The following is a 25,888-nucleotide window of genomic DNA, read 5'->3' as shown; positions in this document are numbered from 1 at the left end:
ATGCAAACAAGCTAGTTTGTTAAATTCAAAACAGACTGCTGCAATATAGAGATCTACAAAGCAGCTATGTGTGCATGGATTAGTATGAGACATCTGCAAATACAGACATCTCCAACTTAATTATTCAAAATGATTATTTGTGTAACATTTACGCACAAATCAAAGGAACACCAGAAAAAGCCTAAACGATAGCAGGAAAAACAACACCAACAACAAACTGATGACCAGTGTTGTTTACAGCTGACATGAGGATCAGTGGAATCACATTATCTCCCTCTATTTAAGAACAGGGGGAGGGGAGAAACACTACCTGGATAAAAACACTGTTTAAGAGGTTTAGATGAAAAAGATAAAAACCTGTTGTTTAAGATTCCAAACATTCACAGGAAGAACATTAGGCTTTCAGAAAACACATCCTGTGCAAGACTAGACACATACAGTTTTCTGCACTCACAAATAAGGAGGGAAAAAAGTCAACTGAAAATAAGTTTTATTTTTATTATAGATTTCAGACATTCCTGTGCCCAGTCTGTCTGTCCTGCTTTGCCTATGCTCAGGTGCTTCCAAACCTGTACAGATCCAGTTTTCTAGTGCTTAAGCCAGGTCAGACTGATGTAGCAAAACACTAGAAAATATCTTGGATGCATTTTTTTCCAAGAAAAGCACTGAGATACAGACTAAGGAATTCAGTTAAAAGTGATGTACGTTTTTATTTTTAATCAAGATGTACCTTGAAATTCATATGCAATGTGTAAAATCGAAGGCTTGATATGGACTAAACTCAAGAAAGTATTAAAATAACACAGAAAGAAATCCAGACAGTTAAGGAAGCCAGAGAAACAAGCAGTCACCCATCCAGACTCAGATTAGGTAAAATGAGCAATTATGAACCATATAAGGAGTCTGTTTGGATTTGGAAATTTCATTTCACCTGGCTTGAGCAAACTGTGCATACTGTTTACATTCTGCACTACATTGTTGTGGTGGATTTAGTTCTAGTGGATTAAGAGCTCTTACTGGTTTTTAATCTAAAGCACTCCTACACTTTTATTCTGGGCTGCATTATTTGTTTTCATTTCTTAACTGGGAAGTTAACTGTAACAGTAATCCAAATAAAAACTATTTTCTGCTTTACAATTTGTAACAAGGCACCTGCTGCATTACAGTAGTGCTAACAAAGAAAGATGTACTTGACCAAGAACTGCAGACTTTCTACAAGCACATCTTTCAACAATCATGTATTCTGATTACCAGAAACAGAACAAAAGGGAACTGTTTAGGGTTTATATATCTAATTCACAAGGATAATTTAATAATATTTAAGACATTTTAGAACACAAGATTAATTACATGTATTAAATCTAATAAGGTATTTATAAATACATAAAGCATGGATCCTATTTTTTTCAACTGTTAAGAACCCCAAAAATTAAAAAATGCCATCTCAAAACTAAAACTAATGCCACCACATTTAAAGTTTTCCTCTTCATTGTGCCGACATCTTTGCTTTCAGTCTATGTACACAAAAGTAGAGCCTAGATTTAGAATTACAATTTATTGCATTAGCAAATATACGAAGGACATGGGGGTTATATATAATACAAAACCTGGACCATCACACTTCTCTGCCTCCTGCAATTCTAACTCACTGCGCTCTAGGGCAAAGGGTCATACGCTGGTGTCCAGAAAGTGAAAGGTAAGCATGAATACAGCTTGCTATATATAAGTATAGATTCAAGAAGCTTTGAGGAGCTTAAAAGCCCTAACCTTTCATAAGCCCTAAGAGTTGTTTCAGTGAAACTAGGAGCAAAGAGCACTGGCATCTTGAAAGTCTTAAAACCAGAAGAGTAACAGGCTTTCTGGAGACAAACAGAAGTCTTTCCTCCACTAACCATACACAACAACTGTATCTATATCCAGAGAGAAGCTACTTCTACAAGTATTAATAAAAAGGTTGCTTTCTGTTATTAAAATGTATAAACCAGAGCTCAAAATTAACAGGAACACATTATGGCATTCTAGCAACACTCCTGCTTCCTTACTTCTCTATTGCTGAAATTAAAACTAATTTAGCTTCTTATTTCTTTCTAAGGTAAAAAAAAATAAATAAATTAATGTGCCTAAAGAGCAAAAGCTAAAGTGTCTGTAGTTAAAAACACGTTATTGCTCTTCCTCCCTCCTCCTTCAAGTACTGCAAATTTGTGAGTAAGTTCTGGAAGGAGGAAGAGGTTAGTATACATTTTCTTTCCTGTGTTTTTTTGTTTGTTTATTATTATTAATATTTGTATATAATTAGCACTTGTCTTCCTTATAAACTTCTGTCTCACTATTCTCTTCCTCCTGCCTCCCCCAAATCTTACTGTGAGAGGACAGCTCTAGAGTTTTGAAGAAGTTCAGAGAACAAAATCAGTTTTACAGGTAACATTATTAAATACACACTGGTAACACATTAACTATAATTCTCGCATTAGAATTATTTGCAGTTTATGCAGGTTTTTTTTAATAAAAATATGCGAGACAGCGACTCCAGTCACTGAAGTATATACTAAGGGAATACAAAGGCAACATAAGAACATTCACAGAAACGTGTTTTTTTCCAGAATGCGACTGTAATAGTGGTATTTTGCATTATCATGAAAAACAGCCTATAAACGCTTACTGCTGTTCATGCAGAAAAAGCTTCATCTTATCTGTAGAACAGCAACTATTACTGGACCTTGAATATGATAAAAAATACCTAAACTAAGATAAATAAATCTAGCTACTATTTCAAAACTACAGATGTCAGCACAGCCTGAATGTCCACTTTGCTCCTCATCAAAAAGCTCAACCTCAAGAACAGGAGGACTGGCTGAACTAGTACTGAATCTGTGCTCGGAGGTAGCAAGCACAGCCCAACATATGAAGACTTTCCACAGATCACCTTTTTAAGCAGTTTCAGCCCAATTTTGCTTAGCCTGAGACACAATCCCAGAATGATGTGTTACACTATGCCTATTTCCTTATCAAATTTCTATCCTGTTATAGCTTTCAGTGTCTTTTCATTTTCAGCCTCTGCATGACCAGCAAAAAAGGCACTTGCTAAATTTTAAAAAAATAAGGTAATCGTGAGTTGAGGATGACTTGGGACTCTAAAATTCAAATACTGTTTTGAATCATTACGCGCTCAGGAATGCCATGGCTCAGAAGCACATGAAAGATGCCATCCCAGTTCTGTGGCAATACTCAGAATAACACAGCTTTGCATGTGCATGCTAGAAATGGGAAGGCTGCTTTCCTCCCTATATCTGCTTCTTTTTCCCCACTCCCCTTGTTCTCTTCTCACTGAGATTCTCCACATGTAGACTATGCAAACATTTCCAGACAATGAAATATATATGTTTAAAATGAAATCTAACAAGAATGAAGAGACATTCGAGTCTTGTAATAAGGGCAGACAGGTTACCAATTAGAAGTAGCCAAATTTCAGTGCCTATGTATGATAATAATTTCCTGCTACCTACTAGTAGTAAGTGGCATGAGGCTTTCACTGTAAACAGCAAAAGACACGTAATTTTTAAGCAGAGAAACTAATCTCAGTGCTTGTCATATCCATTTATCTTGAAATAGACACAGACATACATAAAATGAAGAGGAAGACTTTCAATGGCTTTAATGAATTCTAAGCAACAAGTGTACAAAATTGTGCAACAATTACTTGAAATTTGGGTAAAGTAGGGTTACCTGTGTAACAGAAAACGTGTTAATTTGTTGTGTTACAATAAATTCACATCATACAGCACACCAGCCAGGAGCTATCGGGAACTACCTCTGTGAAATTTAGTGCAGTGTTAGCAACAGGGTAGTTAAGATGCCTTTGTGAGAACAAGCCACAAGCAACACTAGGTTTGCCTTCTAGTACAGTACTCTCCTCCCCCTGCTAAAGGCATCGCTAAGGGGGGTGGGAGGACTCACCACACCGTCACTCTGTGGCTTAGGTTGTTTGGTGGGATCCAAAGCAAAGATAGTATACTCAGAGAGAAAAGCAGGTTCTGCTATCATCCCGGCTAGCAGCTGTCATTCAATGCAAAAAGTAGGAAAACAAAAATAAATCAAGTAACAAGGTAAAAAACGTTGCAATATTCTACTAAATTTTTCCACACATTTAAAAACATCATAAAAAGGAGACAACAGACACTGGTAAAGGCAGGACATGAACAGAAAATATGCATTAGATCACTAACTTCAGAACAGCCAAAATACAGTTTTGATCATTTAGAAGTATAAGAAACATACAATTTTTGAAAAGTATCCTAGTCAAGCCCAAAACAGAGTGTTTCAGACACTGGCACTGATGATTTTAAGCTTCCGTGGATGACTTGTCTTCTGATACCACTTAGTCCTCTTTGCTCACAAAGTTGTGCATGAAAAGCTCATTCCATCAGTATTTCAGTTACAAGCAATATAAATTTCATGATTTGTTTTCTCTACCACTGCTCTTATACAGTGGAATCCTAACCACATACAAAAACAAACAAACAAACAAACAAAACACATTCCTTACAGAATTATTTGTAGTACTAGCAGACTACTGCTTTACAAAAAAACAAAACCAACCTTGAACTGATTTAACCATTTGTATCATGTCAGTATAGGAGAAGACATTTAAATTCCATGAACAGAAAGAGATACTGGAATAGGACATATACATTTAATGTAATGCAACTTAATGGTGTAACAGGTTTCAAAAGCATTCCTTTCCCATAATTCTACATACATACAGAAGTTTACTGCTCAACTTTCTTACAAGCTGAGATCTCAGAATTTTGTTTTTTGTTGACTGAAACAAAACATGATATGTTTTTTTCCATTCACATCATTTCAGAACAATTTTGTTTTATTTAAAGTTACTAATAGTATTTTAGGAATCAATTCTATTACTAAAAAGATAGGGTTTGATTTTTTTTTTCAACTGCTATATTAATTCCAGTGCTCTAGTACAAGCCCTCAAATTCAGAGGAAATATATTTTCCCGTGTAAGATCCAGAATGCTACATGACTTGCAATTTTTGTATAGCAAAAACTTTTAGAAAATGTGTTAGAATGTGGAATGCCTGGACCTGGAGGGCAGAGCTGCTTCATTTTGTACACACACTTCTGAAAAGATATATGCCAGAAAAAGAAATGGCGAATACTATGTGTAATCACACAGCAGCAATGCTATAAGCAAGACTGATAATCTCATGAATTACAAGTATGTACATTCTCAAGAACAAATAAAATGATGATGAAATCTTTAAGTCAAAGAATATCTTGTACGTTTAGACAACACCAGTTAATATGATGAAACAACATTTCCAAAACACTCCTACATGTATCCAAGCAAATGCTATTAACCAAAGGATTATAAACATTTTCAAAATGTAACCTATCTTAAGCTTAGATGAGTCACTTTCAAAACATGACTGCATAGAACTTCAGGAACCACAGAGAGTTCAAATTACCACTTCATACATATGGTAGGCTAATGTTTGCTTCTCAGAATATTAAGCACTGAAATTTCATCATAAAACTATTTTGCTTAATTCAAACTCCTTGCATTACCCAAACAACTTGCGTTAAGAAGATTTCCTATTCATCTCCAACAAATTATTCTACATTTGAAATTAAAAACAAATTCAGACAGTGAGTATGTTCAGCTTCTGTGAATTGTTGTTTTCCATCATCCCCTCCAGTCCACGACCACATAAGCATAACAAAGTTCTAGCAGGAGGCTTACCTAGTAAACTTACACAAAAGCCTCACCTAACACCATCCTGCCCCAAATAAAAAGCAAAACCCCCTAACCTTACCAGCAAGGCAACAAAGAAGCTTAAGCAATGGAGGGAGTTAAATTCACTCCAACTACTCAGAAGACAATTGACAGGGAGCATATGCAACTCCTCCGTGGCAAGATCAGCAGAACCAAGCTATCAGCTTCTGTAAAGCCTATGATACCTCAACACACAATAATTACGTTTTTAAGAAATAAAAAAGCTTATAAATATGAATTTATGCCATACTGATTGAGCTTGCAAGCACACCACTCTAGGGTCTCTATTGCAACTAATAGTTTACACAAACAGTAGAAAGCAATTAACACTACTGTTGCGTTCCACAAATGTTAATCGGAAGCCTGAGGCAAGGATGTCACTAAATCATCTCAGCTTCACCTCCCTGTTGTTTCAGTCTACTGCAAAAAAGACAACGGTAGCATAAAAGGGAAAGAGGCAACCCTGCAAACACAGGTAGAAGACAATAATAGTGTTCGAGGCACCAGTAGCTAAGAGTTACCCAAGAGTTGAGTTTCACACTTCAAACAGCTATCAAAGGCAGAATACACTTAATCATGGTCCAAGAATGTTATTTCCTTAGAACTGGCTGTATCTTCTTATTAGAGAACTCATCCTCCATTCTCAGATATTGGGTGCCCAACAGTGAAAGCATTTAAGTACTTGCTCATAGCATTTTTGTTACTCCAGCAGCTCATTGTCTGCTTTGTTCTTACAGCTATATTATAGGCAGTGCTGTTGAATAAGTCTTATAATTACAACACCTAGTACTTTCCAAAAATATATATCCCATTTTTATCTGCACTTTTTTTTCTTTTTTTTTCATTAACTCTTGAGCATGGCTTTAATATGAGCTGTCGACTTCTTCTTTTGTTTTGTTTTTGTGGAAGTCACTGAAAATTATTCACCTATGCCTGGAAAAAAGGCAAGAAAAAATAGTCTTCCAAAATTAAACACTTGTAAATATTGCCACAATGGATTTTTGTACTTCAGGGGATCGCTCTGAATGACTTATGATTAATAATCACATAATGTTGCGAACCAGCTGATGTGCTTAATGTAACTAGACAAGTTGGGAATCCAGTTGGGCTGAAGCATCCTGCAAACAGGCAGAATGTGCAGACCTGTAATTAATGCTATAACTAGCCTTCTCTAATCCTCTGAACACCATCAAATCACATTTGAAAGCTTTTTAGAGAAATCCTACTAAAATCTTGCAGAATTTTATGCTTCAGACATGCTCTAGGGTAAATTAACTCTGTCCCATACTGACCTTTACCTCAGGCACCAAATTAAAGCTGTGATGTTGCTGGTCTTTTGGCGCAATATAGAATTACTCTGTTTTTGCAAACACAATCCTACTCACCAACAACAAACATTTCCACCTTTGAGAAAAAGTTACAAAAAGGTAAATTAGATAATGAAACCTGGGATCAGATGACGATACATTTCTTTAAGTATTCTTAAAGAACAATAGTTCTTTTGAAATAATCTCTGTTCAGAATTCTGGAAATACAGTCTCTGGAGCCCTCATGTCTGGCCTCAGTTAAGTTGCCTTAACTTGTTCTTTATGAACTTCCTGAACCCCAGAATGAAACGCTTTTGTACTGTTTTTGCTATTCCTCTCTGAAGAATTACCATGCTCAAATATTCCTTTACTCTGATGAATGGGATATGTAGGCCAAAGTAGTTCTGAATGCTGGATCAAATGACTTCCTTAGCAGGCTGTGAAATAAATGCAGAATTTAACAGGGATTATAGTGCTAACAAGTACCCTTGCTCTGAAGGGGGGGGGACTAGTTGATTTAATGCATATTACATATATACAACGCTTGCTTGATTACCAGTGGCAGTAATTATTCCCTTTCAGAAAAAGGAAGAGAACCAGTGGTTCCATGTTTCAGATTATCCTGTTATTACACAAACTTGTACTTCACTAACTGTATGAATTTGCATCACGGCACATGTTCATTTCTAATGTTAATGCTTAAATGCTTCTCTAATTGTATGTGTACCGTTTTTCCATGTTGTGTACATGCACAGTAAAACAGAAGGAAATGGATTATACTACAAGCTTGTTGAAGAGGTAAACCAGTATTTATTTATTGACCTAGTTCAAGGAGCTAAGGATGTCAGCTATTAGGCTAATGGTTTAGTTTCATCTCCTAATAAGAAAGATAACTCATTCCTCCACAGTTTAAAAAAAAAAAAAAAAAAGTCCATCCCACCCCCAAATTTGCCAGATTGTGGGGAACGTCAGAAAAGCTGTAAAATAAAAAAAAAAAAATCAGTAATTTGCTGATCTATTTTATAGAAGGTTCATGCAATCTTTAACAATCTTTTCATGCTTCATCCCTCTTACATTTATGGTATTAAAATACTGGCAAAAGAACTCAAAAGTTCAAGACTTTTCTCTGCAATTAAAAAAAGTTCCAGAACCTGAGGGCACAGAACTGCATTTTCAGGATGAGTTAATACATAAATCCAACGATTCTTTCCTGGTTTGTTATTTTGATAAGCAACCTAAATAAACTTGTGTATGCATCAAGAATTATAAAAGTCAAGCTTTAGATAAGAACTAGACAGACTCCAAAATTCAGTTTTAAATTTGCATGTCAGAAATAAAAAAAAAAATAAAAAATCAGATACATCTGAATTACTGCTACCCCCTGGATGGGAGTATCTATTTAGAAGTACCTCAGAGTGGATGAATAAATCAAAGATGCAGCATTAACAAAGGTAGAAGACAACTTATTTCCAGCTTTGCTTGTCCTGATTTATTAGCCAATGCTGGAAAGATACTTTAGTACTGAAAATTGACTGTTTAAAATTTAATTGAAGTAAGACTAAAAAGTACATTGCTAGTTTATCTTTAGCTCTAAGAAAAGCTACATATACAGTGCTCTGACACACTTCCATAACACTTGTGAGGATGTGAGTGATATTTGGACCTGAATAAGTGCCAGGTCATCCACATCAAGATATCAGCTGTTCCCTCTCAGTTCATGGCTCAGAACTAGCTTTGTTATTTTCTGCACGTGGTCCTGACTTGTAAAAATAACTATACTAAACCAGAAGAAAATTTTGAACTTCTAGGAATGATACTGAATATGATACATTTTCCCTCAAATTCTGTTCAAGAGTCAATGAAATAAACTGAAATTTGAAAACCAAACACTATTCTTCCCTGGAAAAGGCTAGAAGTAACAACAATTAAGTTTTAATCATCCAGGGCTGTTTCAAATGACACCAAGGCCAACTCAGAAGGTATCTGATACACAAACTGCTTGAAGTAGTTTTTATGTAAGTATCAATGATTTTATTTTACACTAAAGCCGTATTTTACAGGCTACTTGCAAGAACAGAATACAGAACTAGGCAGAATTCTGCTTTTTCCTTATACACACACAAAAAATAAATAAATACATGAGCTTCTCCATAGCACTGCTTCTGTGGAGATCCTGGAGATCCACAGCTTCATTAAAATAGAAGCTGAAGAAGAAAGCAGGCAGGAATAAAAGAAATTTATGCCAGTGTTTCATGAATGAAGCACATAAGTTTTTCAAAATCCCAAAACATTCTGTTAAAAAATATATATTTTTTAGAATATAAAGCAAAAAGGTTTTCCTGCATGTTTTATTATAACTCTTTGATCAGATTAATATTGTCTATTACAAATGTAATTTTTTATTCTAAAAAATATTGTAAAAGTGTTGAGTTTAAATCAAAGCTTTTGCACATTTTAATATTAACATGAAAAATATTAAAGTATGGATTTATTAAAGTCACACTAAAATGTAATAAGCCAGAGGGAGAAGATGTATACAAGAATTATGAAATACCGTACAGTTCTATTTGTTTAAGTTTCCTACACCAAAATGGTTAGCAAATATTCATGTACTACAGAAACATTTCAGTATATGTTATTCTTCATTCTCAGTACATTAAACGTTGTCCAGCTTTAGTTCGTTGTAACACCATTGCCAACTGTACATAAAAACATATGTATGATCAAACAAAAACAATGTTTTAAAAAGTGTTCCCCTTTCATATAATTGGGGCATGTATTTTCAGAGATAGTATATAATATCTTTTATAAGTATCATAAATACTGCCACCAAACTGAGTTTTACTGAAATACAATCCAACAACTACATTTCAAGGATGATTTGCTTTTAACCAGTCTTTACACTTGAGGAATATTTGGAGAAAGAAGCTTTCATGTCTTGATGATGTAAATTTATCTTTATTTTAGTAAAACTTTCCATTTGACGTGAAACTAGCTCTTACTAAAAAGCAGAGATTTTCACTCCCTTCGCATCTTCGCTACTTTCTGAATTTTAATTACAGAATGTGTTTCGTAAGTAAAATTCTCCTAACAGTTCCCCATGCCAGGGGATAACTGTAAATCTGAGGTCACTTTAGCACTCTGTTTTCATTCTTAATCTTATTTCTCCATCTCTCTCTCTCTCTGATCATTCCAAGTGTAACCACTGTATTTAGAGCATGATAATGTTCTTCCAACATTACTTGGCATGTCTTGTGGGGAATTCTTTGCTTCTCCTATTTGTCTGGAAAAGCAGACTGGAAAAAACAGATTGGGGCAGTATAAATTTAATGAAGCACTAAAAGATAAAAATCAACAGAAATGAAGACGACTGCAGAAACATTGACACATATAGGTAACATCAGTAGAGCCCAACAATTATTTTTTTTTAATATTATGTTAGCAGAACGGTGAGGAGAGGTAGCATTTTTTATTAAATCAACTAAAAAATAAGGTAAGCTTTCGGGGATACAAATCTTCAAATCTGGAATAAAAGCAACCATCCTTAAAATTAAATACAAGTCTTTTTTTTTTAAAAACAAAACAAAACAAAAAAACAAAACAGAACTATTCTGAGTTTGACTCAATGTGGGAGTTGTATTTGAGCAGAAAAGCAGTTGGTACTTGTGTAAGTTGTAATACTCCTCATCCCTTTTATTAATCTTTTCCTTTAATCATTTCCCACTGAAGAGAGGAAGATTTTCTTCATTGAGGCGTAGGCAGTGTCAAGCCAATGAGACTAAAACCAATGAACCAGTCACACAGACGAACGTCACTGTCTCAGAGCTACATTATCTCATATTCCACTAAGCTTCTGCTGCTTAGAAGCGTCTGAACACCTTGGCTAAATCATTCTTTTAACCTTTATCACATTCACGTAGCTCTCATGTGGCAGCACATAACTTCTGCATTTAGAAAAGACATGCAAGTTGCTTTCTCTGGGGAAAAAAAAAAGACAATGCAAGCTCTCCTTTCTAAAGCAGTTAATTTATCACAGATGATGCTGCTTGCCAACATTAACAGAGCATCAGTTAATAGAAAGCCTCTCTCCAGGGACAAAAAGAAGTCATTTTATACAACACTACATGAACAACAACAAAAAAAAATAATTCATTAGAAAACTGAATATTGCATTTCTAAAGAAAAAAAAAAAAAAAACACAACACAAGATAGCTTTCCTTTTGTTTCTATCACCAGTGAAGGAATCAAAATTGCCAAGCTGTAATCACTGGTAGTGTTCATAGTAATCTAAGGATGGGCCCATTGCAAGAAAACAAATACTTTATATATACATGTATATATAGCCTGCCTCAACTTACCTCTACAGCTAATAGGACTCGTCCAACTTGTCAAACAAAAGAGGCAGGAAAAACAAAGTTAATCTCTCTGAATGTAACTTCTGTCCCAGTAGTTTACTGAATCTAGTTCAGCAGAAAGATTTTTAAACCTGGAGAAGGATTTAAAAGGTGTCAATGTAGGGCTTTAAAGGTCTGTTTCACTAATATGAAACACTCCAGGATTTCACCTACAAATTAGAATCATAGAATATCCTGAGTTGGAAGGGACCCATAAGGATCACTGAGCCCAACTGCTGGCACCACACATGTCTACCCAAATTTGAGACCATGTGACTAAGTGCACAGTCCAAACGCTTTTTAAATTCAGACAGGCTTGGTACAGTGACTGCTTCCCTGGGGAGCCTGTTCCAGTGCATGACCACCCTCTCGGTGAAGAACCTCTTCCTGATGCCCAGCCTAAACCTCTCCTGCCTCAGCTTGACACCATTCCTGCAGGTCCTATCATTGGTGATATGACTGATTAGACTATTCTTATGTGTAATGCACAGGAAATAGAGAGAATGAGGAACAAAAAAAAAAAAAAAAAAAAGGCATTAATCAAGGAAGCAAAGTCAGATTATTTTTCTTCTTAATGAAGCGTTAAAGCTTAAAAATACAGAAAATGAGTTTTCAGCTGACCTCTTTGTCTGGTGTTAAGGAGCTTTCGTCATTCTGATCTGTAAACGAAGATGTTCTGCTTCTTTTGTCAGTCGGTGGAGGGGACTTGGAAGGGGCCTACACAGAGATCACATACCAACAATATTCAGAACTAATTCTTCCATATCATAATTTATTTTAACATTGACTAACTGTAACTTGTCAGTAAAGCCCGGGGTAGATCTTCCTTTTAAAGAAGCCACAATCAGTTTCACATACTGTCTGTGAGGAGTTCTACCTCAATGCAAAGTCTCCAGAGCAGAAAATACCATGAAACAGCCACAAGAGCATGCAACAAAATTATGCTATTATCTTATAATATTATTAAGCTATTTTGATCACTTGTGACCGTCATCCTCCTGGTCCAAATTTGAAACTCAAACTTCATAATACCTTAGCATTTTAATACTTGTTTTAAATATTAAAGATTAAGGCTTCAAAGTTTTGCAAATTGACAGGCAGTTGATCATTTAAATAAGGAGTACCATCTCATTCCTTTAAGGAATTGATTTTAAAAAACAATAGTCAAAATAAAATAGAATTTAAGCGAAGCAAAAGGGCAGCAGAAGAACATGACACATTTTAAAACATCAACACAAACTTGTTGTTCCTGTTAACACTAAACATCTATTCAAAGAAATTTCACAACCCCATACTGAGCAAGGCTACAACAAGCCAAGCTGACCCAATCCAAATGTAGCTTGCCAGCCTCATGCTTCTAAATCCACATATAAAACTTCAGTACACATGTAGTGAACATTAAAAGATCAGCAAGTTTTACATAAAAAGAAATTAAGACCTCTCCTTAAGTATATGCTACAACATAACCAGAACTAATAAAGTGTTGCCATAAAAAATAAAAATCAGAACATCTCCTGCACTTTGTTGCAGTACCATCATTTAGGTTGTGTATGTGAATTCTGCCTCACAAAATACTAGTCTCAAGACCATGACTGAGCTGACTAAAACATAAATGACAGTGCATTAGTCCACTGAAGAGATATTACCCCTAAAAACGTCAGTCTTCTAGAGAAAGAACAGAAGACGTAGCTAAAGCCTATAGGTATGTTTTGCCAGATTTGGATAGTAATTAATTAAGTCTGGTATCATAGGAAATACATGGTTATACCAAAGTCAGTGACAGTTTACAGGCCAGACCAAACAGAGAGAAAGTTTCTTCCTGACAACGTGACTCTTCTTAAGTCAGACACCCAGCTTAGTACTGGATAACCAGGCCAGCTCTGTATCTTGCTGAAGAGTTTTGCTCCAGAAGTATCCGTACAGCCTGAACAACGACAACACCCTGCTCGCCCCAGTAGCCTGCTCTCCTTTTCTGCTCGCCCTCTAACTTAAGGTCAGCCATTTACAGTGGGGGGACTTCTAGCCCTCACCATACAGAACGAAAAAGGTTTCCAAGTGTCCATCAACACTTCAATACTAGATGGGGCTTGAAGGCCTCTCTTCACTCTGCCCTTAATGCCCTTAACCGCTGCACTCAGGCCTCCAGAGGCTTCAGAGCCATTTCAGAGGCACCGTGCTGGGCAGCGGGCACAGTCATTGCTCCTGGGTAACGACCAGCACAGTTCCAAAACTGGAGGCGGGCAGGGCAGGGGAGCCCACACAGCCGCCCCGAACTGCAGGGGCAGCTTTTTCTCCCCATCAGCAGTTACAAACTGCTGTGTCTGTCCTTCATCAGGCAGGGGGAGAGCGCAGGCTGTCAGAGTCAGAGAGGGGACATCAGTTCGCCAACAGCCCATGCGGAAAGGGGGGGGTCCACAGAGGCCTCCTCAGAATGAGTGTTACCTTCATGTTACGCTTGGAGAGATGCTACCCCTGGATTTATCGCTCTTAGGCTGGTAAATTTAGCCTCGGACACTGCAAGCCAGAGTACAAATGGCAAGTTTTGTGTCCTAGAGAGAGGTTATTAATAACGGAGAGAGGGTATGGTAAGCAAAGCCCCCCTGTGACGGGGCATAGGAAAGAGCAAAAATGAACGCAAGTAAAAGTCTCACAGAGCTAATAAGTGCCGAATGCCTGTAAAACTTGGGCTGAAAATGCTTTGATAGGAAGCAGCTGATGGTCAGGTGGTGACAGCGCACCCAATAAACTGAACGCAGCTTATTTACGTGTCCGCTACGAGGACGGGAACAGAAGTCTATTCAGTATATTCCACGCTCTTTGCGGACAGCGATGCATTTTAGACCTCAAAACCCTCTCCCTCCTTCCTCGTTTACAGAAGCTATTTGGAAACGCGACACGGGGAGCGAGCAGCGTGCCCTGTTTCGCTTGTAAGCCCAAATCCACTTTCCTCCTAACAGCACTGGAGACCAACCGAGACGACACCAAGCAGCACCAAGCGACAGAAAACCACCGCATTCCACCCAAAAGCCAAAAACCTGCTCTCGTTTCCTTGCTCCGCCCCAGCGTCAGCGGCCTGGGCAGCGTCGCACACGGCGAGCCCCGGTGCCGGGCACCTGCCAGCGCCCACCCCCCGCGCCCCAGAGGGGAAACAAAGCCCCACGCACCCCCTCCGCGGCGCCCTGCGGCTGCAGGGGGGCGGCGCGGCGCGGCGGCGCCTGCTCCTCGCTGATCTTCTGCTTCAGCTTCTTGAACATGGCGGCGCGGCGCGGCCTTCCTCCCCCCGCCGCCCCCTCCTCCTCCTCCTCCTCCCGGCCCCCTCCCCGCAGCAGGTGAGCGGCGGCGCTGCTGCGCCTGCGCGGCCGACGTGGAGCCCCGGCAGCCCGCTCGCTACGGGGCGAGGCGAGGCACAAAACGCCCTCCTCGCGGCTTCGCCCTCACGGCGCCGCCCCGCCGTGGAGGGGGGGGCTCATGGTGCTGCGCCCTGCAGGCCTGGGTCGGCACGGCGCTGCTAATTGGTGTATGAACCCAATTATCAACCCAGTTATAAGAGTTATGAGAATTATGAGGGTTGCTGTGTATCCCCGTGATACCACACAGAGGCCGGAAATGCACGATCGTATTCGCGAGAAATGCTGAGCCGCGAGCTTCTGTACTGCACGGCAACGTACTGGGAGGAATGCATTTGGTAGCCGCGGACTTACAGAAATGTTTTCACTGAAATACACTGCTGCCATCTTTAAATCATTTGAGATATATATATATATATATATATATGTACATTGATCCCCCAAAATAAGTAAGAGGAAAGGAAGGAAGAAAGGAAAGGAAAGGAAAGGAAAGGAAAGGAAAGGAAAGGAAAGGAAAGGAAAGGAAAGGAAAGGAAAGGAAAGGAAAGGAAAGGAAAGGAAAGGAAAAGAAGGAAGGAAAAGAAGGAAAGAAAGAAAAGAAAGAAAGAAGAAAAAGGAAAATAAGGGAAAAAAAGAAAAAAGAAAAGATAAAAGGAAAAGAAAAGAAAGAAAGAAAGAAAGAAAGAAAGAAAGAAAGAAAGAAAGAAAGAAAGAAAGAAAGAAAGAAAGAAAGAAAGAAAGAAAGAAAGAAAGAAAGAAAAAGAAAATAAAAATAAACTTTTTCATAATTTTTTGCTACATGTAAGAAGAAAAATTACTTTTCAGTCTGTTTAGCTGTAGATAAACAGAGACTGGTTGCAATGCTTTTCTATGGGTGGACTTGGCAAGGGCGGTATAAGGAAGAGTCTCCAGGACTAGGAGGGCAAAAATACCTGAAGAGCATTCCACAAGGAAATAAGATAACGTGGGTGATTAAGTTTACTGCTGCTATAAAAAGCAAAAACGCTCTACTTCAGTCAGTCTCTGTTCCATGTAGATATGACATGTCCAGGATGGCTGGACAATTCTCAGATTAGCAAGCGAGAGACCCTCCCAGCACATCTGTGAGTCTCTCATACCTAGGTGCTCTGTGCTGGCTCACATTCTCTACAGCGTCTGTAATTAAACTCTAATTTCAAATCCAAGTCACTAAATGCAGCGTGTGAACTTCATAGCTAGATGCATGTTAAAAGGAAGCTAGTTCTTACAGCTATCAGATAAAAAGGCAAAGCTTGTAGCTGCTTTTTGTCTTGTAGAGTATTATTATTCTAGTGGATTATCTGAAAAGTCATATCAATGGGGCAAGAAAAGTATTTCTTCCTTTCTCTCAATGTTCCTTCCACTGCATCTTCTACTACTCCTGCCACTGCTTTCCCTTACTTTTGTCAGGTTTCTTCTTTACATTTTTTTTTTAGTCATTTATAGCTTTGTTCATTCTTTCATAAAATATCTTCAACACAAAAGAAAGCTCTGTATTGTTTCCTTGGAATATGTAAAGTCAGTATGTTCTGAATATACATCTTTCAAATTTTGAAGGTATATATGACAATTCCTAAGACACTTTTTTAAGCCTTCAAATTTTGTAGTGCCTGGACAAGTTTGATTAAAACATATTGCAATACATAAAGAATTTGCTCCGAACTCAGCAGAAGTCCTGCGGGAACTGTCTGAAACCACATTAATTCCTGTTCCTTTTGTGCGACAAAGTCCCTTATTTAACTGAATAGTACTTTGTTTCTAGAAGAGCGATCTGATTTTAATAGATCTTTCTAGTGTGAAGTTAACAATAATAATTGAAAGTGAAGGTTTGCCTTTCCTTTTTCATCTTCCTTCAGTACACCAGTTAACACAGACCAAATAACGGTTCTTTGACATTGAGCTGTCTGTGAAAGATAAATGTATTTCTGCAAACATTTCTGGTATGGTTGATATTTAAGAATAAGGGTCTGTTCCCAATTGAATCAGTAGCAGTTGTAAATGTATCTCCGTGGGAATGGGAACAAAGCATTAAAGTAAAATTCTGCATTTTCATAGCAGTCTAGACTTCTCTAATTGTCAGCGACAGTAGCCTGCACATCCCTGAAGTCCCGTTCCTCACCTTGTGCTCAGGCCAGTGCTTGTCAGACCTTTCCCTCCATTACTGCTGCATGTCGATCTTGCAGAAAACTAAACTGACAAAAGAGCAAATAATTTTCTGCTGACTTACTGTACTGAGTCCCCCACGTACAGAAGCTGCTGCAGGAGAGACGGAGGCAGCCAGAAGCTAGCTAGGTTTGCATTGCCAGAGGTCTTATTTCAGATCGCTCAGGAACCCATGTATGGTCTTTGTTGAGCAATTGGCTTCATCTTAAACTGAAGTCATCCCACCAAGTGCTATTTCAAAGTCAGCTTACAAGCAGCTCTTTTTCTGAAAGAACTGATACTACCTCAGTCAGTAACTATCTTGGCTGCTAATGATGGTTGGAGTATTCATGCATATGGCCTCTAGGCAGTCTGACCTGATTTTTAAAACGCTCTCTTTAAGTTATCGCAGCTTTCTGGAAGTCACAGGAAAGCCTCGGGCATAAATGATGAATGTGGCTTTTCAATACTCTTTTCCACACCCACAGTTCCAATTACATTGTGAAAAATGTATGAATTTGCTAAAAGCTATTTTTTTCAATCCAGCCATCTATCTCAAATATGGGAAGACATAAAGCAACATAACGCATCATTTCTTACAACTTTTTTTTATGTTGATTCATATTTTTTGAAAGGAGGTTTGCCACCAGCAGTGCTTCAATTTTTCTTTACATCAGCATCATGTTGTTAAAATAGTGTCTGATACAAAGTATAACTATTACTGGATCATATTTGACATTGAGGGCATTACTTTAAAGTATATATATATATATATATATGAACTGATAATGAAGTAAACCTAAGCAGAAGGAAGCAGTAATCAGATAGGTCAGAGGTTGGACTCGATGATCTTGAGGTCTCTTCCAACCTAGAAATTCTGTGATTCTGTGATTCTGTGAACTTATGGAATGCCACATTTTGCAATAAATATAGGAGCAGTTTTACTCCTACATATAAAATTTAAAATATTAATGTTGCTATTAAAGCACTCATACAGTGTACAGTACATACAGTGCATAAGTAATAAGTTTTAGTCAGGAAGTATTTTGATCTTCAGCACAAAGGTTACAAACAACAGCCCATGGTCTGATAGTGCAATGAAAACAGTGACAACTCATTGTACAGGCAACCTACAGAGTGGAGAGAAATAGTTATGCAAGGTACATCCTTTACTTATATTACTGTGATTAGAGCCCTACCAATCTTAAAATGAAAGCTGGACTTGAAATTCAGAGTGCTTGCCTAGCCTGATTTGATTGCCATTTTCTTTTGCACCTAAACGTTGTGACTTGCAACTACCAGCAGATGTCAGTGTTCCAGAAGACTATGACTGCCTCTGTAGGGTCGTTGTGTTATAAATGCAGAATTATATCAACGGCGGGATGAGAGTTTTAAAATGTCCAGAACAGGAAACTGAAAATAATAATAATTCTACATCAACCATATAATCCGTATGTGTACAAGTATGGGCTGCTGTAAGTAATCTGCTGGCTATCAAATATTACATTTCTTTACCATGTGGCTGACTTGATGGCTGCTTAGCAAACAGTCTGTTTTCTATCTGTGTATTTCCATGTTCACCTATGGTGCCCTGTTATTGGTCTGATCTCAGTGAAGGGAAAACTGAGCAAAAAGGTTCATCAATAGCCATTTGATTAAAGATAATGAGTGACTTAAGAAAAAAGATTTGTGAGCATGTTGAAAATACATAAAGCTATGAAAAGATCTGTGTCTGAGAAAGCTGAAAGGCAGCCTGAAGGCTGCAGCTGTTTAAACCGATGAGACAAGAAACTAATTCTGAAAGTGAGGAAAAGCTGACAGGCATTGCTGCTCTGTACCTGGGGCGGGAAAAGAAGCTCTTTGCTCTAGTGGGAAAGTTGTTCAGAGATCACATTTCATGCCACACACCTCTCTTTCCAGAAGTACAAAGTGCAAGCTCAGGCGCTGAAGCCTGCTAAGAACCACTGCAGTAAACTGATTCACTAGTGAGGACTAGATGAGGAAAAATATCTGGATTTATTCAACTGAGTGACCAGAAGTGATCTTTTTGTGAACAGGAATAGAAAACAGAGAGAGATTTAAAAGCAGGGGCCAGGATTTGATCCTGCAAAAGTCTTACGTTCCTAAAATAAACAAACAAACAAAACCAAAAAAAATCCATCATTTTACTTCTACCTTGGTTAAGTGGCATTCCCCGTCTACTTCGTCTAGGTTGTCAAAACTTTTCTCTTAGCTTCCATTTCACTTTATTTGCTTTTAAAATCTCTTGATGCTATAGAAAGGGAGCCAATGATGCTATAAAACACCAGACTCTTTATGCCAACAGTGATGCTAGTCATGAGTTCAGTTTTAAATTAGTGGGCAGCAGATTCTCACTTGATTACTTTCATTATTATTTTTGCAATTGCAATATAAAAAATCCATATGGGACCTTGTATCTCAAAAGAGAAAAGAACTTGCTACTGAAGGCAGTTTCTTTATGGCAAAGCAGTGGGCTGGTTTCAAGGAGACCTGAGTTTGATTCCCAGCTCTCCCCCTGCCTTGCTCATTGACCCTAGGCAAGCTATTTTGAATTTCTGTGCTTCTGCTGGTGTTTTAAACAAGAAAGTGATGCTACCCAATTTCTTGCAAACACATGGTTTAGTTTTCCTCTTTGCTTTCCCAGCAGCTGGTACAAAGGTCAAAGGAATGACTGCTTATTTAGATGCTCTTTAAGAATATCAATATGCACATTCATAGAACACAACTATTTCCCTGCTAGGGTTTTTCTGATTCTGTGATCATACTTGTAAAGCCACATCACTGGAGATGCCGCACAAAGCAGAATTCACTGCTGAGGAAAGTCACTCAGTAATAAGAAGACAGATTCTTACAGGGGTGTCCTGAATAACATTTGCAGCCATCAAGGTAAGCAACTATTTCAGAGCATCGGGAAGCATTTTTCCCAGTTACAGTACTGTATAATTTGATAGGTTGTTAAAGAACTAAAAAACTAAATACAACCAACCAATTTAAGATTAAGCTAATATCCTAGTACTGCCATATTGTTGCTTGAGTATTGTCGTACTCTAAATTCCCTACTAATCTTAGTTCTCAAATCTTGTAGAGGGAAATGTTTCTTAGCCTCCTTTACCCCTTTTTCTAGCTCCCAGGATTTACTGCAAGCCTTGCCACCCACTGAGCAGGGTGAAATACCTGGCTGAAGAGACCAGGCCTGAAATTGGTTTAATGTCTTATCTAATTCTCAATGACAGGCCCATGGGGCACTTCTACATAGAGAAGAGTTACTTTCCTAGCTGGTGAAGACAGTGAATACTTTATCACCTCTGCTGAACTACTACAGCAGAGTTATTATTCAGTCTCAATGTAAATGCATAACATCTGCTTTTCTTGAAGCACTTTAGAAACAAGTGCTAGGAAGGTCTGCTGATGTGCCCCTATATTAAACTCAAGCTGTTTTACGGCAGAGTAAAGTGGGTCCTGGAAGACTCAAATTCTACAGTAACTCTATAGTAGATACGGGATTGAATGAACCGTCTGATGCTGCTCCCAGATTTATAATTTAAAACAGTTTTAACCCTGTGGTCTAGAAGACATCTTTACTGAATTGTGTATACACGTAATGAAAAGAGGTCCCTTCTCTTCCTGTATTCTCATGCTATTTTATAGTCTCTAGGAGCTCACCTGCACGTAAGGATGACAGCCACTGCCATGTCCCCTTTTGTTATCCCCCCCTGTTTAGCAAAGAAATACAGCCAATGCAGAGTCTTGAGACATGAAGCATCTCTTTGATTTGAGAAAACTATTACTTAAAAAGAAGCTATCACCAAACTGTTCAGAATGTTCCAAGTAACAGGATTTTGCATCTTTATCTGTTAACATACACTATTTCAAATTAAACTCAAATTATCATTATCCTATTGTTCTCTCTCAGACTTCGTTCACCTTATTTCAACACTTTGGTGAAGTTTGTTCTTGCTTATTCCAAAAAGGCCAGAGACAGAGACAGGGTTTGGCTTAACAAATACCAGTTACAGCTCACAGCACAGTTATGCTTAATTATTAATATAAAATGTACTTTATTGATGAGTGCATCTATTAAAATGCACCACTTACTTTCTAAATGGTAAAATACCAGAATTTTCCAACAACCTGGAATAAACTTAATGCTTGTAAATAAAGTACTGCAAAGCTATATTTGCAGAGTTACAAACTGCCTCAGAAAGCTATCAATTATTATGCAATTATATGGTGCAATTTATAGTAAATGCAGTATGAACTCAAATTGTTATAGCAAGAAAAACTAAGCTCGCCTTGACTTGTCCTCCAGCACCTGAAACTTTATTTGAAATAAATATTTGTGGGAGATCAGATTTTTCCCTGACAAAAGAGATGCTGAGTTGACAGGGACCGCACCAGTTTTAAACTGTGTTCAATGTCACTGGGTCAGTCAGAGGTCAGAATCTGAAAGTTCAGACCTAGAAAACTATTAGCAATTTTACAACTTTGTTTGGGACTACAACATTAAGCAAACTAGCTTGGCATAAAATATATATATATTAAAAAATAAATAAAAAACAAGAAAACCATGTCTGGCTAGATTTAAAGAATTTCAAGCAACTTGATTTTTATTTTCAACACTGCCAGGTCCTCCTTATGAAACCAGAAGCCATACTGTGAGCTTCTTATTACGATTTACCAGTAATTTGCATGAGTAACGCAACCAAAGAAATTAAGTTATGATGTAAGTCCCTGCTTATTAAAGAGTTCGCAGTATGACTTTTAATGTTTAAATCTTTTATATTAAACACGTGATACTACTTATCCACAGAAAGGCTACACTAACTTATTTACTGGAGATAAAGGCTAGACCTTGCAGTCAGGCAACGGGACCTGCTGTGGGTATTTGGGTCAGAATACACAGAACTCATGGAAGCACCAAGATGTAATTCTCATACCAGTAGTAATAACTACAATAGATACATGTTAGTTAGTCTTTGATTTCCAAGTGTTAAGTGCCATGTATTGTTCTTGTATTATTTTGCCCTTATTCAGTTCATTCCTCTAAATATCATAAATAGCAAGAAGTGTTATTTATATATCATGTAGCTCCCTATACATCTGTTCAACTCCTTCTTCAGTATAAACTGCTACGATACCAAGATACTTTTGCAGTTAAGATACTGGGAGAAGAGAAAAAGTGTTACAAACTGTTAAAAAATTGTAATTATACTGTAAATATGAACAAAAATACTTAGACGGAAGACATAACTTCCTTTTGGCTTCATTCAGATACTGTAAGAAAGATAACTTCACTTGCTGTCATGCATTAACCACTGTCATGCTATTACATAATTCTTGTTCAACATGTACTCTAAACCACATAGAATTTTGTGCTGAAAATGTTTCATACAGTATTTTCCTCTCTTCCTCTGTATACTAAAAATTGCTTTCTTTTCATGAGTTTAACTAAGCACAATAAGAAAGTTAATTTAATTATGTGTAGTTAAGCGGTCCAAATGTTTGCTAGTCCATTAGGGACAATACAAAGCAAATAACATACTGCAGGTAAGATTAAATATTGTTCTTGCTAACCTCTGTTGTTGCAACCTTTTAATTTTTTATAGCTACAATGTCAGAAAGTCTCATTGGTAATATATACTGCCCACAAACCACATCGGGCGTGGAGTCTTCTGGTGTGGTCTATTTAGCATGTGCTCAAGTAGGAGTCACAGTGGAAGGTTAAGTGTAGGGAGATAACTGTGGAATATTATGAAATAACAAACCACTGTGAATGAGGCTGCTTTAGCTTCTGTGGTGTTGGTAATCTAGAGTACACAATGCGTATTTATAAAACATTCTATTTGCTATCGCCTTACACTTTGCAAAACAGCCATTAGAGTATCAAGCAGTTTTGGAAGCGATTTCTCTTACCTAAGCAGACTGACAATCTTCAGAAGCAAAGTGATATTTCTCTGGAGATCAGAGGAGAAATTGCTGCTTCAGGATAATACCTAGTCTCTAAAACCAAAACTGGAAAAGCAAACATCATCCAGGTAAACACAGCGGTTGCTCAACAGAAGCCTCAGAGCAAAGAGAACAGATAGGTGGTAGACTACAAACACAATCTGGAGCAGAGAGACATGACCAGCCTTCTAATCACTCTTGGACAAAATGTGACTAAAACTTCTGAATTGCAAGTTCAAAGGTCTGCACCTTTTGAATGCAGTTTTGTCTCTTCTTACCACTGATTTCAGTATGCATAAATCCAGTTGTATCATTTGTGTAGAGACACCCTAAGATGAAAAAAGTAGAAAGGATCAAGACAAAAGCTTTGTTACTTGGTGCAAAGGAAATAATGAGGCAGGGAAAGAGTCCTTGTATATGTATTTGGGAAGATTACACTGCAAACCAGTAATAACTCCTGTGAAATAAACTTTATTAACAACAACTAGTAATTTTACTTCTGGTCGGTGAAAATCATTTTTTGCTGCAATGGGAGAATTTGCTGTTTTGTTAATTGAGTCTAGCACTAAGACTTCTCAAAGGTGAAGGCTACTCAAAGATAGAAATACTGAAAGCGCAGAAAAGTGAGATTTGCATCCTATGTATGCAGAGAAGATGAATATATTGAATGTATTTTAATATCTTGCTTACTAAATGAAATGTTTCCTTTAAGAATGAGAAAGATATTGGGTACAATACAATGCAGTAAAAAATAGTCCTATTTTTAGAAACACAAAATTCAAATTGTACAATTTGAATACAAAAAAAAAAAAATGCAAAATACAAAGGATATTCTTACTTTTAAAATTAAAGCCAAGAATTGTTTGCTTTTTTACCATCACGTTACTGACTGCTATTAACAGAAGCTATTAACAGAATTCTAAACATGGGACTCAAAATCAGATCTCACAGCGCAAATACAGAACAGATGAAAAAAGGATTTGAAAATGGCATTGCTGTGGAGATAATATGGTATTGAGCAGTGAGAGTAGTGGTACTGCCTAATGTTAAGGGTACAAGTATTGGGTCTTCAGCACACTAGTGAAGTGACACTCACATCTTTATGATCCTTCTCATAGTCAGGATATTCTGTGATTCTATGATTCCCTTCCAAATGCTTTTGTTATAGCAAACTGCAGCAAGTCTACTCCCTGCCAGCGGGAGGCTGCAAACAGCAGGAGTTCACAGCAGCTGCCCAGGGATAACAGCTTCTACTTTTGCACCTTCTTTCTCATCTTACCCTTACTAAACCTCTGCCAGCTCCAGTCCTTTGTCTTCTCTGTGGTAAACCACCGACTTCTCACTCCTGGGGTTTCGCCCGGCTGCCTGGCGCATGGTGAGAGCAGCAGCTTTCTGGGGTGGCCAGCCAGATGAGGTTAGGTTGTGCCCTTGTGCTCCCTGTGGGGCACCTGGAAGGCCCCACTGCCTCTCACCAACTCCTGACCTTGTGCAGATTTAGCACAGTGCCAAGCAGGGGCTGACAGCAGAGCAGCTCAGGCAGCTGCTGGCGTTACTCTCCAGGCAGTGTGTTGTGCTCTAAACTGTTCTTTTGCAATTCATTTGTTATCAAAGAAATAATTTCAAGTTAAAAGCATCTGGATTTTGCATTTTACAGAATTTGTAAAGCCAAACTCTCACACTTCATATCTTAACGTAGCATGGTGAGGGCAGATGTGAAATAGTTTAGTTCAGTTTTGTTCATGAATCTTACACAAAGTTGCCAAAAACCCAGGCAGCAAGTAAAATAATTGTATCTAAGAAAAGGCTAGGTGAGTTTCAGTTTGTATAAGTGGATAAGTATATTGATTACTGCACTAGTATCAAACACCTTCTTTAAAACTCTTTTCTTGATCTCAAGCATTTCTCAGGTGACTTTTTCGGAAACATCCCTTGATGCCTTTCTGGATGCTACTCCTCCAAGTCTCACAAGGATGAACAAATACAGCCTGCAAATAGCTAACCTGAAAGAAGAGTTTCTTATTAGTTTTTCTCATAGAGCATGAGAAATGCTCTCATAGAGCTTTTTTTTTTTTTGTGTGTGTGTGTGTGTGTGTGTGAGGAAAAGGTGTATACATTTTAACAATAACAACATATTATATAGTTGGCAAGCCACATTTCTCTTCTGTCTTCTCTGTGCTAGGTTATATTCCAGACATATTACTATACTCTTTGATGATAAAATAACCATTAAATAGTTTCCAGCAACTAAATTTTAGTTGTATCAAACAACTTATGTTTCAATAGCAGTTATCATCCCACTGGTTATGTCCGGTACCATTTTTTACTGGCAACCCAGCCAAATGTCCTCTCCATAACATAAAAGCAGATAAATGCAGACGCAGAACTGGTTGTTCTAAAAATGAACCTAGCTGTTTTTCTTACCAGGAATTGAGAACTGTGGTATCTCCCGCAGGAAACAGGCAAAGCTTGAAAAGCCAGCATGCATTTTACTTGTGCTGGTCTGGTAGCTATTTAAATTTCTTCTCGAAGGTTTTGAAGTAAAGCAGACATGGAGAGTTAGTAAAATGCTGTGACATTGTCAGTGAAGCAGCAAACTAACAACATGACATGGTTGTTTAAGTAACTGCTTGCCATAAGACATCATAACCTGTTTGAGATTCCATTTAGCCTAGTATTGATATTTGCTGGATGTTCTGTTTTTTGTATATATACACACATGTATCACATGCATGTACATGCACATATATACATACAAATAAAAGTTATGATTTCTATTGATGATTAGAAAAATTCTTAAATGGGTTGATTAACTTTTTTATTTTTACTAGTAAATCCTCAAAATATTTATTTCAGTCTTAAAAGAATTTGGTGTTTGTAACAAAGTAGTAAAACTGACCTGTTGCATAAAAACTTAAGGTATGA

At 37.6% G+C, this 25,888-nt stretch overlaps 1 protein-coding gene across 5 annotated transcripts in view; it reads right to left on the bottom strand.

The window, feature by feature from the left end:
- GOLGA4 (golgin A4) overlaps positions 1-14,775 on the bottom strand; it is a 63,167-nt gene extending 48,392 nt beyond the window's left edge. For 3 of the 5 annotated variants that reach the window (XM_084281246.1, XM_084281248.1, XM_084281247.1), the window contains exons 1-3: positions 14,657-14,775; positions 12,114-12,209; positions 3,955-4,053 (exon numbers count right to left, since the gene is read on the bottom strand). In XM_084281246.1, coding sequence (XP_084137372.1) covers positions 3,955-4,053; positions 12,114-12,209; positions 14,657-14,746 — 285 coding nt within the window. In that variant the 5' untranslated portion in view covers positions 14,747-14,775. Of the gene's footprint in view, positions 1-3,954; positions 4,054-11,456; positions 11,512-12,113; positions 12,210-14,656 lie in introns of those variants that run through there. The other 2 variants (XM_084281249.1, XM_084281250.1) reach the window with 2 other exon arrangements.
- Positions 14,776-25,888: the final 11,113 nt, after the last annotated feature.

Source organism: Netta rufina (assembly GCF_964035555.1).
Source record: "Netta rufina genome assembly, chromosome: 2".
Classification (NCBI taxonomy): domain Eukaryota; kingdom Metazoa; phylum Chordata; class Aves; order Anseriformes; family Anatidae; genus Netta; species Netta rufina.
The sequence above is the reverse complement of the archived record's forward strand: the minus strand, read 5'-3'. Positions and strand labels throughout refer to the sequence as shown.